General features: G+C 48.4%; 1 protein-coding gene across 2 annotated transcripts; it reads right to left on the reverse strand.

Annotated features, from left to right (window-relative positions):
* Window positions 1–559: 559 nt before the first annotated feature.
* Window positions 560–12,214, reverse strand: Set (SET nuclear proto-oncogene). 2 transcript variants are annotated; one of them, XM_021156765.3, is made up of 8 exons: window positions 11,843–12,214; window positions 4,877–4,934; window positions 4,093–4,235; window positions 3,773–3,876; window positions 3,572–3,685; window positions 2,822–2,992; window positions 2,590–2,736; window positions 560–2,246 (listed from the first exon to the last, which is right to left on the reverse strand). In XM_021156765.3, the coding sequence occupies exons 1-8, from the start codon at window positions 11,949–11,951 to the stop codon at window positions 2,223–2,225; spliced, it is 870 nt and encodes a 289-aa protein (XP_021012424.1). In that variant the 5' UTR covers window positions 11,952–12,214; the 3' UTR covers window positions 560–2,222. The 2 variants fall into 2 exon arrangements, with proteins under 2 accessions (XP_021012424.1, XP_021012425.1); XM_021156766.3 differs by lacking the exon at window positions 11,843–12,214 and adding an exon at window positions 6,323–6,731.
* Window positions 12,215–17,680: the final 5,466 nt, after the last annotated feature.

Here is a 17,680-nt window from a genome sequence, read left to right on the forward strand (position 1 = left end):
GACCAAATTATTACCTTCAAAGCCCCTACCCCCAAATTATTAGGGAAGTAGTCCCACTTGGAAGGCTGAATCAATTAAAGAGGGCTGGAAAGAGTTAGCAGGGGAACTAGAATCTCTAGGCCCAAGAACTTTTAACTCCCTCTCCTGGCCTTCCAGAAAACTCTTCTTGCAGACATACAAGCAAGCAAAATACTCATACAAATAATTACACAGAGCACACATAAGGAAGACCGCAGTGGGTGATGAGAAGCTCATATTCCCCAAAAAACACACACATACAGAAACAAAAGGGGTGTAGAGACATAGCTTAGTGATACAGTGCTATTTCTATTTTGTCCCACACACACATATACTCTCTCCCCTGGGGTCAGTATTCATTTAGTTCTAGGTCAGCACCTTCCCCCAACCACATGCAGAGTCAAACGATTATGAATCTGGTGTACTTCAACCAACCTTCTGCACACCACTTGGGCCCTGATTACTGCCAAGCGAGTATCACTTGAACCCCAGCCATTACTGTATCTTCTAAATCACTACAAAACAAGGAGAATGACCCCAGTCCAAAAAAAATCTTTATGTTCCTTTATTGGAGCAAGATTCCTGACGTATACAGTGATGTATTTACTAAACAGAGTCCTGTGCAGAAATTACACACTATCCATCCAGACAGATTTTGGTTACACTTTGCCTATTGATGGAGTAGTTCCATTTATAAAGTTTTATACATCAGAAAGCTTTGAATTTGACCAGGCTGTCCATTAATCATCTCTGAAAAAGTGGCATTGAATTTTAGCTCTATTTTACAGCATTAAAAAGCTTATGCATCAGGTAGCTTCCCCAAACATTATCCTCTGCCCAATGGCGCTGAGCAGACAGCTCTTCATCCGCCTAGTTCAGTCTCTCATCTGAGAGCTTCTGCTACATACCTGTGACAGACACTACCAACCACCTCACTGACTGCTGACCCTGACAGTTCACACTGCCAATGAGGACACAAGAGCGGCTGTCCCTCATAGATGGCACAGAGCAACAGGTCAGTAACGGTGGGAGCATGGGAGCAGGTAGGTGCTGCCGTGAGGTCCGGGTAAAGGCCCACTTTAAAAAGAAAATGCCAAATTGAGATAAAAATCAAGGGTACAAGTCCACAGCAGCAAGCTGTGCCCACAACTCAGTACGGAGACGTTAAGACATGATTCAAATCCCTTTCTCAATCTGCACAGCCCTGAGGTCATCCTGCAAAGTGCGTATCAAAAAATACGAAGTTGGGGAGACAAAGTTTGACGTGATGTCATTAGGCAGTCAAACTTGGAAGGTCTGTTGAGCATCTGTTCTGACAGAAAAGCATCAGGTCCTTTGTGTACACACTGATTTTATTGTAACAAAGCAACTTGTACACTTCAACATTTAAAATGAGCATCTTTTTCTTCCAGTGAAAACCAAAAAAAAAAAAAAAAAAAAAAAAGAAAAAAAAAGAAAAGAAAGAAAAAGAAAAAATTAAAGTTACAACAGAGAATGTCAACTCCAAATAAAACCGTACAGGTTCTGCTGATTCTCCCATTGAGTGTCAGGGCTCAAGTCATCATCAGGAGAGAATTTTATTTTAAGTGTCACCTTAAATTGCAAGGATGTCTGTTAAACCACACAATTAAACATGCCAAAGGAGAAGCCAAAGGAGAAGGTGTTGTCAGATGCCCACCTACCCCAGACACCTCAAACCCACCCTTGCTCACCGTCTATACCCTCCCTTTTTTTCTTTTTTTTTTCTTTTTATTAAACAAGAGAAAGTAGACAGATACATGTTGGTAAATGCTAACTGTCTGTATTCACATAGAGACACAGTGTAATCTGAGCCCAATATACAGAGAAAGAAAAGCTAAAATTCTATAAACTACTACACAGGGGCCTAGCGCCCTCCAGCAGAGCCAAGGGAACTGGAGAGCTTTTCTTTTTTCCCACAGAGCATGGTGGTGTGGAATCCACAAATTTAGACAAAGGATAAAAAATTAATTTAGAACAGAAACGGAGATTCTTTTCCTGTTGTATTTTGCTCAAGATATTTTCCCCCAAATTAATTGAGAACCATGATGTTGAGACCTCAAAACAGGGCGACTGAGCACAGAGGGACAGGGAGGAAAGGACTGCAACTTGCTCCCAGGGACTGGAGAAAATTAAAAAATAAAAAGAAAATAAAAAAGAAGGTTGGAATCCATCAGTCTTCTGTGCTAATCATCCTCGCCTTCGTCCTCCTGAAAGAACAAGGAGCAGTCAGCCTCCAGCGCACACGCCCTGCCCTTAACCAGCTCTCCTAGCCTAAACTGGAATCTTCATCAACTTAGCACTGATGGGGAGGGAACCCACAGCGGCTCACAATCACATAACTTCAAACCAATGATATCCTACACCTCCTGAACCACGCAGTGCATACACGTAGGCTAATCACCCACACATATATAATTAATTTTTAAAAGAGGGAAGACTCAGATGTTAACACTCCACCCCCACAACTGTCCCACTATTCCAGCCAGTTCCCCATTACACATATTATATCTTATAAACCACTGGGGCTTGGGTGTACCTCTCCTTCCTTACCTCTCCTTCCTCCCCTTCATCCTCATCGTCATCTTCTTCACCTTCATCCTCATCTCCTTCTTCATCAATATCTTCCAACCCCTCCTCCTCTTCGTCATCGTCATCATCATCTTCTGCCTCTCCTTCTTCATCATCCATGTCGGGAACCTGAGAGCAGCAGGCAATGTTCTTTTAGGGTCTCATTCATTCTGTTGGACACATTACCTCCCTCAAGCCACTGACGGTTACTCACCAGATAGTACTGCAAGGGATTTGGCCAAATGTCATCTTTGATGACCTCTCCTAACTCGTCAGCACCTGCGTCAGAATGGTCAGTAAACCAGGTAAAGAAGCTCTCTGGCTCTTCGTGCTGCCTCTTCCTGCTGGCCTTATTCTGCGTTTGACTTGAGCGTTTTGTCAAATCCTAAATGAAGACATAAACACTCCCTTTATTGGCTCCCCATAATACCCAAACCCCACATAAAGTACAACAAAGACCACTGAAGAAGTTCATATTACTAAGAACTATAAAGTATGCATTTGGTAAAGTCTTGTAAATTGCTTTCATAGGATACACCTCTCAACTGTCTGACTTCATAAAATGACTTCCACTGGGCGCCTTTATTCCCAGCACTCAGGAGGTAGAGGCAGGCAGATTTCTGAGTTTAAGGCCAGCCTGGTCTACAAAGTGAATTCCAGAAAGTGAGTTCCAGGACAGCCAAGGCTACACAGAGAAACCCTGTCTCAAAAAAACAAACAAAAAATAAATAATATTAAAAACTTAAATGACTTCCACCCTAAATCTCCAATCCAAACCTATGTTTCCAAAAATGGAGCCTGAAAGCCTGAGCAGATACTGCAGACGCTGCAGCACAAAGACAAATGCTGTCTGGGGTTCCTATCGCCTATTCCTCTGTTCATTGGAACGTCTGCACTGTTTACCCAGAATCTAAGGCACTGTGTGCAAACCAGAAGTCCAGCTAAGCCATGATATACAAAATACCTTTCCAGATTTCCATTTGATTTCGGTGGACTTTGAAGACGGGTCACCACTCTCATTCAGATGAAATTCTTTGGAGAGAACTTTATTTTCAAAGTAAGGATTTTCATCAAAATACTGTAAAATATGGAAAGATGCGCAGTCAATCATCAGCTTTCACACCATTCCATACTCACGGTGCTAAGCAGGAGGTTAGGTACTTACAAAATCTATTCTGTAACCTGATTTAATGTCTTCAAATTCTGTCACTTCAACTCTGGTCAAATAATGCAGAGCCTCCTCGTCCTCCTCCCCGAGCAGTGCAGACACTAGAGAAACAACTCAGTTCAGTTCAAGTGGGAACGATCGACTACTTAACGACCCTTTCAAATGTCCCAAAACGCAGCGAACACCCTTCCACTTTGCTCTTCCTACTAAAACCACCAACTGCAAACAGACTATTCTTGTCCCAACTGTAGCTTTGTGAGGTAACTGTCCCCAGAGCTCCCCAAGCTCCAGATCAGCAGTGCTGACCCACCACATACCTTGTGGATGGTTGACAAATGTTGTTACCCAAAAATTTGGGATTTTGGCGATCAATTCTGACCTCTTCTGAAAAAATGGTTGGCGGAGTTTGTTATATTTTTGTTCTACTTTCAAAATTTCCTCACTGGCTTGTTCATTAAGTCTGAAACAAATAAAAACTAGAATCAAAACTTAAGGCGGTAAAATGGAAAGGCTAAATACCCATCTGACACATGCTGGTAACACTGTTGCTTTTTCTCTCCCCGCTTAGGAACAGAGTATCTGCTGCCCTGCAGCCCAGTCCTCTGACAACCAGAACCACTGAGCTAACTCAGCTCATGTCCAGTACTGGCAACATTGTGTTTCTGTATACTGTATTTCCAGATAGCGATTGTGTCCCCAGTAGCAGAAAGTAAAGTGTAAGTGAAGGTTAATCAAGAAACAAAACAAGCACATGCCTATAATCCCAGCACTGGGGAGGCAGAGGCAGGCAGATTTCTGAGTTCGAGGCCAGCCTGGTCTACAGAGTTTGTTCCAGGACAGCCAGGGCTATACAGAGAAACCCTGTCTCAGGAAAACCAAAATCCAAGAAAAGCAGGCAGCAGCAGCAGCCAGACTCTACTTCTGTACCTCTGAAAGCACACCCTCCCTACAGTCCTCCTGCATCGGGGAAGGCTGAGATTACTGTAACCCAGGAATTATAACCAGTCTGAAACAGGAGTGTGTTCACCAAAACCGTCCTCTAGTTACCTGATGCCAATCAGTTCCACAAGAGAACTTCCATAACTTGAATTAATATTTTACCTGTCTATTTCATTTTGTACTTCATCAATATGTTCAATTGCTTCTTGCTGTTCTTTTTCTGCAAAACAAAAGGGGACATAAGACACAACACTAATTACAAGCTCCTCTTCCTCATCCCAGGATGGGAACTGCAACAGTGAAGCTCACCACAAAGCATGCTCCCCACGTGTTCGAGCACGCAGTTGAGAATTACTTTCTCATTACCCTACCATTCACAAATTAAGGCATCCACTCCGCTACTCGGAAAAATGCTTCACTCTCAGATTACTTTTCAAAGAGTTTCGTTCGTTAAAAAGGTGCAATCATTGGCCTTCATTATTAAAGGTGAACGAGTGGCTTCGCCTCATTCAAGAATTTTTCATGTTTATTACTAATCATATTATACAATTGTAAGAGAAAGGGTGCCAGCTGCTAACTTAGTGTGGAAACTAGTCCATGGCCATAAAACAAATGAGGATACTATCAACTGTTATAACCGCTTTAAAAAAATTAAAGTGCTCTCAATTTATTATGATTATTGATAAACACCGACAAAGACCAGTTAGTCACCAAACTTCCCCAGTCTTCTTCTCAGACTTAGAATGTAAACCTGATTCCAACCTGACCTTACTCCTTCAACCCATTCTTGATGAGATTGGCCATCATATACGGCCGTGCAGTATTTCAGAACACATCGTGGGAAAACCCTACTCAAAAACTTGGAGGCATAAAGAGGAGAGGGGGTGTGCTCCTATTTCGTGCCCTTTTGTCCGAGGGTTGTGAAGGCTTTTACAAAGCCAAGTGGGCGTGAAGGGGCCCGATCGCGCGTCTCATTTCCGGTAAACTAGCCCGGGATCTGCAGCTGTCCTGGGCTCGAAACGACCCTCCAGGCGAGGGCTAGGCGTCTTAAAGGCCCCTGAAGCCCCTGCATCATACGGCCTCGGGGCCAGATTCCTCGCACCCACTGCGCGCCCGAGTGTGGCTGCCCCACGTGGGGTGTGCAACCCGCGCAGCCTGGAGCATCCTCCCGCCAGCTCCGCGCCCCTACCCCGCCCCAAACCCCGGTTCCCGGTCCCGCGGTAGCGCCGGCTCAGGGCGGGAAGCAGGGCAGCATGAGAGGCCCGGCCGCAAGGCTGCGTCCGGCCGCACCATGTGGCGGCGGTGGCGGCTGATGGGAGCGAGGCATCATGGCGGAGCACAATAAAGAGAGGCTTCTCGGGAGGGAGGGGGGAGGGAGGGGGAGGAGAGCGCGGGCGGGGGGAAGGGGGGGTCTCCGCCCGCCGCGCAGGCCGCAGCGCCCCCGCCACGGCCGCACCGCTCGCCGCCACGGCGCCACCCCGGCACCCGGTCCCGGACCGCACACAAAAAAAGGCGCCCGCTCTGCGGCCCCCGCGCGCCCCCCGCAGCCCCGCGGTCTGGGCCGAAAGATGGCGGCGCGGCCGGGCCCCCGCCGCGCCCGGTCCTCACCTGAGGTCTCGTCGGCCCCGTCGTGATTGGAGTTGAGCTCCTTTTTACTGGCTTTGGCCGTCGGCGCAGACATGGTGCCCTCCGCGATCGGGGCGGGGAGCGGGGAGGGGGAGCGAAGGGAAGGCCAAGGGGGCGGCCAGCGGCTTCCCCTCACGCCACACGCGCGGCGCCCGCTCGCTCCGGCCGCCTCCTCCCGGCGCTCACTTGCCTGCCCTCCCCCTGGCTGCCTGGCACTGCCCGCGGGGCCTGACGCCGAGGCAGGCCCGGGCGCGTTGTGGCGAGCCCCCGGCCGGGGCTCTCGCTGAAGGCGGGGAGGCGGCGGCGGCTCGGCTAGGCTTCTCGACTCGCGCCCCGCGCTCCGGCTCGCTTCTGGATTGCCCTGAGCCTCCTCCTCCTCCTCCTCCACCTCCTCCTCCACCACCACCTCCTCCTCTTCCCAGCGAGGGGCAGGCCGCAGAGCGCAGGCGCGCTGGGCCTGCGCAAGTCCCGCCCCCGGCCGGAGAGGCTCGCGCCGTGCAGCGATTGGCCGCGGCCGCGGGCCAGGGGGCGGGGCCGTGGCGGGTGGCGGCGGCGGCGGTGGGGACACTGGGGCCTGGACGAGAGGCGGGAGGAAGCGGCTCAGCGACGCATGGTCCTGCCCCCGCGCGGTGCTCCCCTCCCCCGCTCTCCCCTTCTCCAGCCGACCCGGGACATTTGCGCGCCGCGCGGTGACTTGAGAGGCGGGGCCTCCGTTCCCCAATACCCGCGCATCACGTGGTGGCTCAGTGGCTTCCCTTAGCGGGGCGGCTGGGGGCTCCGGAGAGGGGCCGCGCGCAGCCCCTCAAAAGTACAGGCCTTAGGAGTACCCTGGCTACAGTCAGGCTCCTGAGTTCTGCACCCCGGCACCTTCATTTTTTTTTCTAGATGGAGAAGATGGGGACTCTAGGCTGCTGTGCAAAGCCACACGCAAGCAGTTCATCTATACAGTCTACACGCAGGACCGGGTTGTATGCATGGGCCAATTCAAGCCTCTGCCCCCGGTTCTGAATTTTTAAAAATCTGTTACATATTCACACTCAAAAGAACCACAGGAAAGTTCTCGGTAGGAAGGACCTTTCTGCCACAGGTCCTCTGCTCAACTTCGTACAGGTGTCCTGATCTCAGTGGTGAAGGAAGCACATTTTTGGTGATGACAAATGGGGAAATGTTTAAACGTCAAAGGCTAAAACACTAAATTAAAAAAAAAAAAGCTTTAGATTAAAAAGTCGCTAAGCACTACGTCGGAGGGATTTTCTGATTAAACACTGTTTTTCAGGACTTGAAAAGACAGTTCTCTGTCTACCTGGATCCCCAACACGTGGTCCTGGAAAGCCAGAAAGCTCTCTACCTGGGTCCTCTACCGCTAGAGCTAGAACTGTGCATATTCTCAGCATTCCTGTTTTAATATCAGCTCTTACACATAAAGCAATGTGGCTTTAAGACAAGTCATTCATGGTGGGTAGACAAATGTAAAACACACCATATACAGTCCATGGTGAGAGAATGCAAATGTGCTCGTGCAAGTTTCCATCTCAACTCCAGGAAATTCAGCTAAGCCTTCCTGGTGGTGCACCTTGAATGCTCAAGTCGGTGAATTAATTGCATTCATCTGTTCCAATCAGTAAGCTTAAATCTGGCGACAAACTAAGGACCAGCACAGCTCCCAAGCCTAGAGACCTCCAACACAGGCAATTGTGGACAGGCTCCTTAAAGAGGGAAGGGTCTGACAAAAAGCAGAGCTATAAACTTTGTGACTAACATTTGCTAAAATTCAGGTGATGCCTTCACCAGGAATGATTCCTGATAGTCCTGTGAGCTCCTGGCACACAGATGCAAAGAAATTCCACAAACAAAACAAGGCAAGTAAGGACTGAGGCAGAGGCTAGCCTGCTACAGTGTGCAACAACAGTGTCTAAAAGTAAAACAGCTAGAGCATTAGCCCTTAGCACTCCCATACCAAATCACTACCCTAGGCTTCTGCTGCATTTGGCTGTATTGTCCTGGAATCCTCATAAGATACAAAGTAACTTTTTTTTGTTTTTGGTTTTTTTGTTGTTTTTTGAGACAGGGTTTCTCTGTGCAGCCCTGGCCGTCCTGGAACTCACTTTGTAGACCAGGCTGGCCTCGAACTCAGAAATCCACCTGCCTCTGCCTCCCTAGTGCTGGGATTAAAGGCGTGCGCCACCACGCTGGGCTTTTTTTTTTGGGGGAGGGGGGTAAATTTTACAGATAATCTTAGGGTTAAAAAAACAGGGCGCCGGGCGTGGTGGCGCTCGCCTTTAATCCCAGCACTCGGGAGGCAGAGGCAGGCGGATTTCTGAGTTCGAGGCCAGCCTGGTCTACAGAGTGAGTTCCAGGACAGCCAGGGCTACACAAAGAAACCCTGTCTTGAAAAACCAAAAAAAAAAAAAAAAAAAAAACCAGGGCTTGGATCCTAAGAGGCAAGTTCCCTATCACTCAGCCACGCCCCCTGCCTCAAACTCTTCTAAAACAAGATACTAAGTATATTTTACAGATAAACTAAACTGAGTTAAGTAATGGGAATGGATCCCCAGGTCTAGTGCCTGATAAACTGTCATCTGCCAGCCAGCCCCACCCGCAACTGAACTTTACAAGAGAAGGAACCAACATAAACCAGTTATTTTCTTTTTCTGGGGGATGGGGAGTGAAACTAGACAAGGATGGCCTTGAACTTCTGCTCTTAACTCCCCAAACCCGTTAATATCTTAAATGTGGCTTAAGAGACTGGGCTGGGGCTGGAAAGATGGCTCAGTGGGTAAGAGCACCCGATTGCTCTTCCAAAGGTCCAGAGTTCAAATCCCAGCAACCACATGGTGGCTCACAACCATCTGTAACAAGATCTGGCTCCCTCTTCTGGAGTGTCTGAAGACAGCTACAGTGTACTTACATATAATAAATAAATAAATCTTTAAAAAAAAAAAAAAAAAAAAAAAAAAAAAAGAGACTGGGCTGGGCGTGGTGGCGCACGCCTTTAATCCCAGCACTCCGGAGGCAGAGGCAGGCGGATTTCTGAGTTCGAGGCCAGCCTGGTCTACAAAGTGAGTGCCAGGACAGCCAGGGCTATACAGAGAAACCCTGTCTCGAAAAACCTAAAAAAAAAAAAAAAAGAGACAGAGCTGGGGCTGGTGAGATGGCTCAGTGGGTAAGAGCACCCGAATGCTCTTCCAAAGGTTGGGAGTTCAAATCCCAGCAACCACATGGTGGCTCACAACCATCCGTAACAAGATCGGACTCCTTCTTCTGGAGTGTCTGAAGACAGCTACAGTGTACTTACATTTACATATAATAAATAAATAAATCTTAAAAAAAAAAAAAAAAAAAGAGACAGAGCTGACATCAAGACTTGGCGCACACCCACTGGGGCGGGGGGGGGGGGGCGGGAAGACAACGCACCACGAATGTCTGTTTCTTTCTCTTTGTATTACACAATTTAAAAATTACTTTTACCCAGAAGAGTGTTTTGTCTGCATGTATTTAACTGTGTTATGTGCAAAGGCCAGAAGAGGATCCTCCTGGAGCTGAAGCTGGGAGCCACCACTGCAGTACTAGAAACTAAATCCAGGTCCCTGGCAAGGCCAATGTGCTCTTAAGCACTGAACCACCTCTCCAATCTCTTTCCTTTTTTACCTACAAGCCTAGATACACTGACTTAATGGGCCACTCCCAGGTAGAAAAAAGCTTGCTCTGAAAACTGAAGTTTTTTCAACCACAACATCTGGTCCAAGGGTTGGTGCCTGTGACCACAGCATGCATCTACAGAAGACCCACGGGGCCTTCCTCTGATTGGGCCCTGAACTTCAAGATGAATGCAAGGGGCATACTAAGGAAAATCAAAGCAGAAAGGCATGAGGTCCTGTAAACAGGGGGGCAGGGGGAAGAGGCCTGGGCAGATGCCCAGGAAGCCACCAAGCACTGCACTCTCCATACCAGTTTGGAGAGGCTGGCTACAGTGCCTGACACGTCAACCTGCGTCCACTGAGCCCATTTAGGAGGACTATGGTGGCACCCTCCCATCTCTCCCGGTTTAACTATTTCTGCCAACAGACTAAATGTGTAACACCAGAAAGGTTCGCTCACACTTTGCTTATAACAAAAGGGAGAAGATTACCAACCATCTCAACTGCAATTTATTTGCCCTTACGTCTCAGCAAGCAGTGAGAAAAAGGTAGGGTGTTTGCCGTGTGTTCATACAGCATGTTCGAGGCTCCAAACCCAGAACCTTCTGCATGATGGTGCTAGCCCGGAATCCCAGCTCTGAATCAGAAAGTTCAAGGTCATCCTCACTGGCAAACTGGAGGCCTGCATGAGCTACATGAAACCCTCCCTTTAGAAAACTCTGGGTGGGGCGGTGCCTTTAATCCCAGCACGTGAAAGGCGGAGTACCAGGAGCTTCATATCGAGACCCTGTCTTTACCACTGGGAGACATAGGGCAGGTCTTTGCCTGCCATTTGAGAGGCAAGAGAATGGGACACAGCAAAGAGAAGCAGGTCCACAGAAGTGCAGAGATGCCGACTCCACTCAGTGCCTAGGGCGTCTAGACTTAAACCAAATGCATATATTTTCCTTCTGCTTCTCTGTCCTGTACCAGACACAAGCTACGCGGGAAAACTACACCACAACTCGAAGCTGTGCCTAAGAAACGCAGCTCTCACGGTCAACAGAGGAGGCGAAAAGTGTAGGCATGAAAACCACTGTCTGAATGGAAAGCGAGGAAAGTGCTTGCGAGGGGCGATTCTGGGTGCGGCCAGCAGCGCTTCAGATAAGGAGCGCTTAGGCTCAGAGCGAGAAGCTGGAAAGCGACTCCCCCCACTCCGCCTCAAACCCGAGTTTCCTGGCATAGGGCAAGTACGTGTGCAGGCTCGGAGGAGAGAAAATGCAGCTCCAGGCCTTTAGGCCATGCCGCCCCTTGGGAAACCCGGAGAGGTGGGTGGGAACCAGGTGGGCAGCGTCCCCGCTACCGGAAGTCTTAGTTTGTACCTGGAGGGCCACCAAGAGGCTAGGTCTTAACTGTAGGAGACAACCACGTGACTAGCCCTTTGCTCAGGCAGGATGGGAGAAGGAAGCTGGGAGCTACACGAGGTGGCAGTAATTCAGGCCAGAGTTGTGGGCCGGCGGCTCCAGCAACAGGGAGACGATCAGAGCGGGCTTGAATCTCCAGGACTCGTGGTTAGAGGGGTGGGGGAGGCCTCAAGCTGCTGCATTTACCGAGGCAGAAGCCCCATTCGAGAGTTTGGAGGCTGGGAAGGGCAAGCTGGGTCCCACGTGGTGTCCCGGGCCGGAGGAAGTCCCCTGTGCACTGGTCTCCCGGTTCCGCGCTTTCTGCTCCTTTTCCCACACATCACCTTCATTCCCCGCCGCCCCGGGACAAAAGCTTTCACGAGTGATTGTAAGGGTTTCTCAAGTCCAGTGGGATGGGGGGGGGGCGCAGAAAAAGCCAATCGCAAAGTCGATTACCAAGGAAACGCAATGGAGGAACTTACCTCCCTTCGGCAGGCCGGGAGAGGCCGACTTGTCCTCCAGCTTCGGGCCAGCAGCCGGTCTGGGTTTCTTGGGCTGAGGCAGGATCGCAGATTGCCGCTTCGGGGCCATGGCGCGAGGGAGATGACCAGGAGACAGAGCCCTGATGTTCACAGCAGGAAGAAACTCACAGGAACTGAGGCGGCCTCAGGTGCGGGAGATTTAAGTCGGCCTCGCAGCCGCCCTGCCCGCGGGGGATATTTACATGACAGTGGGACACACACCCCCACGCCCCTTCTCCCAGCCTCCTCGCCCTCCCTCCAATCAGCAGAAACTTCTTTGAGTTGTTCGCGGCGGGGGCTTCCCGGCGATGGAGAAGGGGGCGGCTCCTGCGGGTGCGGCGCGGGGCTGCCTTTGAACCCCGGGTTGCACGTGGAAGCCTGTGGCTGGTGGCCCTGCCCTCCCCCAGAAACCCTGCCTTACAATGCGCGGCCCCCATCGGGGGTTCTTCCTCTTTCCCTTCACCCCCCAGTTTGCTGTCCCAGAGACTTAATACGTGCTGTTGCCTCACTTCAGCCTGGAACATTCTTTTCACTCATCCCAACCCCCAACTCGTGAGTTTGGCTAGACTCCTTCCCAGCCTGCAGATCGCCACTTGGAGCGACAGATAAATGTTGGAAAAAAAGGGATTCCAAGGCGAAAATTACAAAAGTCGCGATGGGGGAGGGGAGGGAAAACTTGGCTCACTCTTGACATCTATTCGAAAAGGTTTGTGTCAGAGAAGTTAAATGCGCTGGCTAAGCCTGTACCTTGTTTTGTTTTGTTTTGTTTTGTTTTTAAGATAGAGTTTCTCTGTATAGCCCTGGCTGTCCTGCAACTCACTTTGGATATAGACCAGGCTGGCCTTGACCTCTCTAGAGTTCTGCCTGCCTTTGCTTCCCGGAGTTGGGGAGGGAGAATAAAGGCGTGCACCACCACCTCCGGCTTTTAGCCTGTAATCTTAGCCCTTAGAAGTGGAGGTCAGGGGATCGCAGGTTTCAGACCAACCTGGACTACAGTGCAAACCCTGTCCCAAAAAAAACCTAAGAGGAAAAATAAATTTTTGCGTGTGTATGGGTCGCTGGGGTTGGGCAGTCAGCTACACCTTGCTGCTGCATGCATGTGTCACATACCCAGGTAATAAGAAACAAATGTGGTCCAAAAAAAAAAAAAGCAAAGCTGGACAAAGGCAGGAAGATTTCTGAGTTTGAGGCCAGCCTGGTCTACTGAGTGATTTCCAGGACAGCCAGGGCTACACAGAGAAACCCTGTCTCCTGGCGGGGGGCAGAGGGGAGCCGGGCATGGTGGCACACACCTTTAATCCCAGCACTCCAGAGGCAGAGGCAGGCGGATTTCTTTCTTTCTTTTTTTTTTTTTTTTTCTTGGTTTTTTTTCCGAGACAGGGTTTCTCTGTGTAGTTCTGGCTGTCCTGGAATTCACTCTGTAGACCAGGGTGGCCTCGAACTCAGAAATTTGCCTGCCTGGTCTACAGAGTAAGTTCCAGAACAGCCAGGGCTATACAGAGAAACCCTGTCTCAACTCCCCCCACCCCCCACCCAAAAAAGAAGAAACCCGGTAGTGGTGGTGCACACCTTTAATCCCAGGATTTCTAGGCAGAGGAAGGCAGATTTATGAGTTCAAGGCCACCCTGGTCTACAGAGTGAGTTCCAGGAGAGCCAGGGCTATACAGAGAAACCCTGGGGGGAGGGGGAGGTGGTTGTGAGCTACCATGTGGTTGCTAGCAATTGAACTCAAAACCTCTGGAAGAATAGTCAGTGTTCCTAACTGCTGAGCCATCTCTCCAGCTCCCAATAGATAATAGTTCCTTGTTTCTCAGTGCAGCCCTGGCAGTCCCGGAACTTGAAGCTGGCCTTGAACTTAGAGATCTGCCTTCCACTGCCTCCCAAGTCCTGGGATTAAAGGTATGCACCACCATACTCAGCTCACATACACAATTTTAAAAGTTATTTTTTGCCGGGTGTGGTAGCACACCCCTTTGATTCCAGCACTTGGGAGGCAGAGGCAGGCAGATTTCTGAGGACAGCCTGGTCTACAAAGTGAGTTCCAGGACAGCTAGGGCTATACAGAGAAACCTTGTCCCAAAAAAAAAAAAAAAAAAAAGTTATTTTTCTAGCCAGGCGGTGGTGGCAAACACCTTTAATCCCAAAACTCTGGAGGGAGAGGGAGATGAGTTCACAGCATGGCCTACACAGAGAGAGTTCTAGGACAGCCAAGACTACACAAAAAAACCCTATCTTGAAAAACCAAAAGTAGGGAGCTGGAGAGATGGCTCAGTGGTTAAGAGCACTGACTGTTCTTCCAGAGGTTCAGAGTTCAATTCCCAGCAACCACATGGTGGCTCACAACCATCTGTAATAGGATCCAATGCCCTCTTCAGTAGTGCCTGAAGACAGCTACTCACATACATTAAATATATATATATATCTTAAAAAAAAAAAGAAAAACCAAAAGTAAATAAATACATAAATAGGATTGTTTTTCTTCTGAGACACAGTTTTACTATATATAATCTTAGCTGCCTGGAGCTTACTTTGTAGACCAAGCTGGCCTTCAACTCATGACATCTGCCTGCCTCTGGAGTGCTGAGATTAAAAGCCTGTGCCACCAAGCCCTGGCACAAAACAAATTTGAAAAATGCAGTTCAAGCCAGGCATGATGGCACAGGCCTTTAACTCTAAGGTAGAGGCAGGTGGATCTCTTGAGTTCCAGGACTGCCAAAGAAACACAGTGAGACCCCGGGCTCAAAACAAGAAGGGTAAGAGGGGCTTGGCAGGGCTTGGGGATTAAAGAACACTTGTTGCTCTTTCCTGGATGGCAACTTCCATTCCCAGCACCCACATGACCCCTCAAAACTGTCTGTAACTTCACTTGCAGGGAATCTGACTGTTTTTTCTGGTCTCCTAGGGCAACAGACATACAAGTACACAGACATTCATACAGAGAGAATGCCTGCACAAGGAAAATAAAAAATTCTTAAAAAAAAAAGGGGGGGGGCTGGTGAGATGGCTCAGTGGGTAAGAGCACCCGACTGCTCTTCCGAAGGTCCAGAGTTCAAATCCCAGCTACCACATGGTGGCTCACAACCATCCGTAATGAGATCTGACGCCCTCTTCTGGTGTGTCTGAAGACAGCTACAGTACACTTACATATAATAAATAAATAAATCTTTAAAAAAAAAAAAAAGCCGGGTGTGGTGGCACACACCTTTAATCCCAGCACTCGGGAAGGCAGAGGCAGGCGAATTTCTGAGTTCAAGGCCAGCCTGGTCTACAGAGTGAGTTCCAGGACAGCCAGGGAAACCCTATACGAGAAACCCTGTCTCAAAAAAACCAAAAAAAAAAAAAAAAAAAAAAAGCAACCTTAGCAGAGGCCAAGCACCCTGGGAATGTGGAAGGGAGAACAGGGGTTCAAGGTCATCCTTGGATATATATCACAAATATGAGGCCAGCATCCTGTGCTACAGAAAGCTTTCTTACACACACACACACACACACACACACACACACACACACAAAATAAATAAATAAAACTAAGAAAAAAAACCTAGTAACAGTCCTGAAAGTTTTTCAACTGAAGGGCAGGCAGGAAGGAATTCTTAGCCAGTCAGAGGTTGGTACAACCACTGTGGAAAACTGGGCTGGGTCAAAGAGCCTAGAGATGAGCACCATCTGCTGTTACCTAGCAACTATGTCACTAACAGAAGTGTACACATAGATGCACCTACATACTTGAGGAAGTTTAGTGCTCTAGGTTTCATAATAGCCCACCAGAACAATAAGAAACCGAAAGGAGAATAATGTTGAATGAAATACAAGAGATAAAATACTACATGGTGGGCTCTCTTCTGCGTAAGGTACAGAATGAGGCCAGGCCTGATGGCTCACATTTGGAATCAGTGGGCCCAGGAGGCTGAAATAGGAGGACTGATGCAGAATAAAGCCAGCCTGGGATGCAGAGGGAGACCTTGTCTCCAAAAATGAGGCAGGGGATGGCAGGATTGCTCAGTGGGTAAACACATTTACCTGATTGCTTAGGTTTGATCTCTGGGACATAGAAGGTGGAAAGAGAGGCTGGAGAGATGGCTCAGTGGTTAAGAGCACTGACTGCTCTTCCAGAGGTCCTGAGTTCAAATCCCAGAAACCACATGGTGGCTCACAACCATCAGTAATGGAATCTGATTCCCTCTTCTGGTGTGTCTGAAGACAGCTACAGTGTACTTACATATTATAATAATAAATAAATCTTTAAAAAAAAGAAGGTAGAAAAGAGATAACTCCAAAAATACGGTTCATGTGGACATTGATATGGACATGATGAATAGACAAATGTAAAGTAAAATAAACAAGTATAATTTTCACAATGTAGGGCTGGAGAGATGGCCCAGTGTTTTGTTTTATATATATATATTTTTTTTTAATTAGATATTTTCCTCATTTACATTTCCAATGCTATCCCAAAAGTCCCCCACACCTTCCCCCCCACACTCCCCTACCCACCCACTCCCACTTTTTGGCCCTGGTGTTCCCCTGTACTGGGGCATATAAAGTTTGCAAGTCCAATGGGCCTATCTTTCCAGTGATGGCCGACTAGGCCATCTTTTGATACATATGCAGCTAGAGTCAAGAGCTTCGGGGTACTGGTTAGTTCATAATGTTGTTCCACCTATAGGGTTGCAGATCCCTTTAGCCCCTTGGGTACTTTCTCTAGCTCCTCCATTGGGGGACCTGTGATCCATCCAATAGCTGACTGTGAGCATCCACTTCTGTGTTTGCTAGGCCCCGGCATAGTCTCACTAGAGACAGCTATATCTGGGTCCTTTCAGCAAAATCTTGCTAGTGTATGCAATGGTGTCAGCATTTGGAAGCTGATTATGGGATGGATCCCTGGATATGGCAGTCTCTAGATGGTCCATCCTTTCGTCACAGCTCCAAACTTTGTCTCTGTAACTCCTTCCATGGGTGTTTTGTTCCCAATTCTAAGAAGGGGCAAAGTGTCCACACTTTGATCTTCGTTCTTCTTGAGTTTCATGTGTTTTGCAAATTGTATCTTGTATCTTGGATATTCTAAGTTTCTGGGCTAATATCCACTTATCAGTGAGTACATATCATGTGACTTCTTTTGTGATTGGGTTACCTCACTCAGGATGATGCCCTCCAGGTCCATCCATTTGCCTAGGAATTTCATAAATTCATTCTTTTTAATAGCTGAGTAGTACTCCATTGTGTAAATGTACCACATTTTCTGTATCCATTCCTCTGTTGAGGGGCATCTGGGTTCTTTCCAGCTTCTGGCTATTATAAATAAGGCTGCTATGAACATAGTGGAGCATGTGTCCTGCTTACCGGTTGGGACATCTTCTGGATATATGCCCAGGAGAGGTATTGCAGGATCCTCCGGTAGTACTATGTCCAATTTTCTGAGGAACCGCCAGACAGATTTCCAGAGTGGTTGTACAAGCTTGATGGCCCAGTGCTGGGATTTGAACTAAGGACCTTTGGAAGAGCAGTCGGGTGCTCTTACCTACTGAGCCATCTCACCAGCCCCTGAAACAACTTTTTAATAAGTAACAGAAACAGCGGCCTACTAGTCTGCTCCATAGGTAAGAAAGCTGCATCATGACCTGAATTACATCCCTGGATGTGGGTAAGAATGGAAAGTAAGATCTGACTCCAACAATTCTCTTCTGTCTGCTACATGGCTGCCATGGCACAGGTGTCCATGTTTCCCCACTCCCCATTAATAATAACAACATAGTAATAACAGTAACGATAATAATAAAGAAAGCCAGGAAACCAGAAATG

The sequence above is a fragment of the Mus caroli genome, unplaced genomic scaffold (assembly GCF_978045245.1).
Source record: "Mus caroli unplaced genomic scaffold, Mus_caroli_1 scaffold_2, whole genome shotgun sequence".
Taxonomy (NCBI): domain Eukaryota; kingdom Metazoa; phylum Chordata; class Mammalia; order Rodentia; family Muridae; genus Mus; species Mus caroli.

Coding starts and splice junctions, on each gene's coding strand:
- Set (XM_021156765.3), bottom strand. CDS start 11,951: ATGGCCCCGAAGCGGCAATCTGCGATCCTGCCTCAGCCCAAGAAACCC. Junction 4,236..4,876: donor GTACAAAATGAAATAGACAG/GTAAAATATTAA, acceptor TATTTGTTTCAG/ACTTAATGAACAAGCCAGTG. Junction 2,737..2,821: donor ATCCCTTGCAGTACTATCTG/GTGAGTAACCGT, acceptor TGCTGCTCTCAG/GTTCCCGACATGGATGATGA.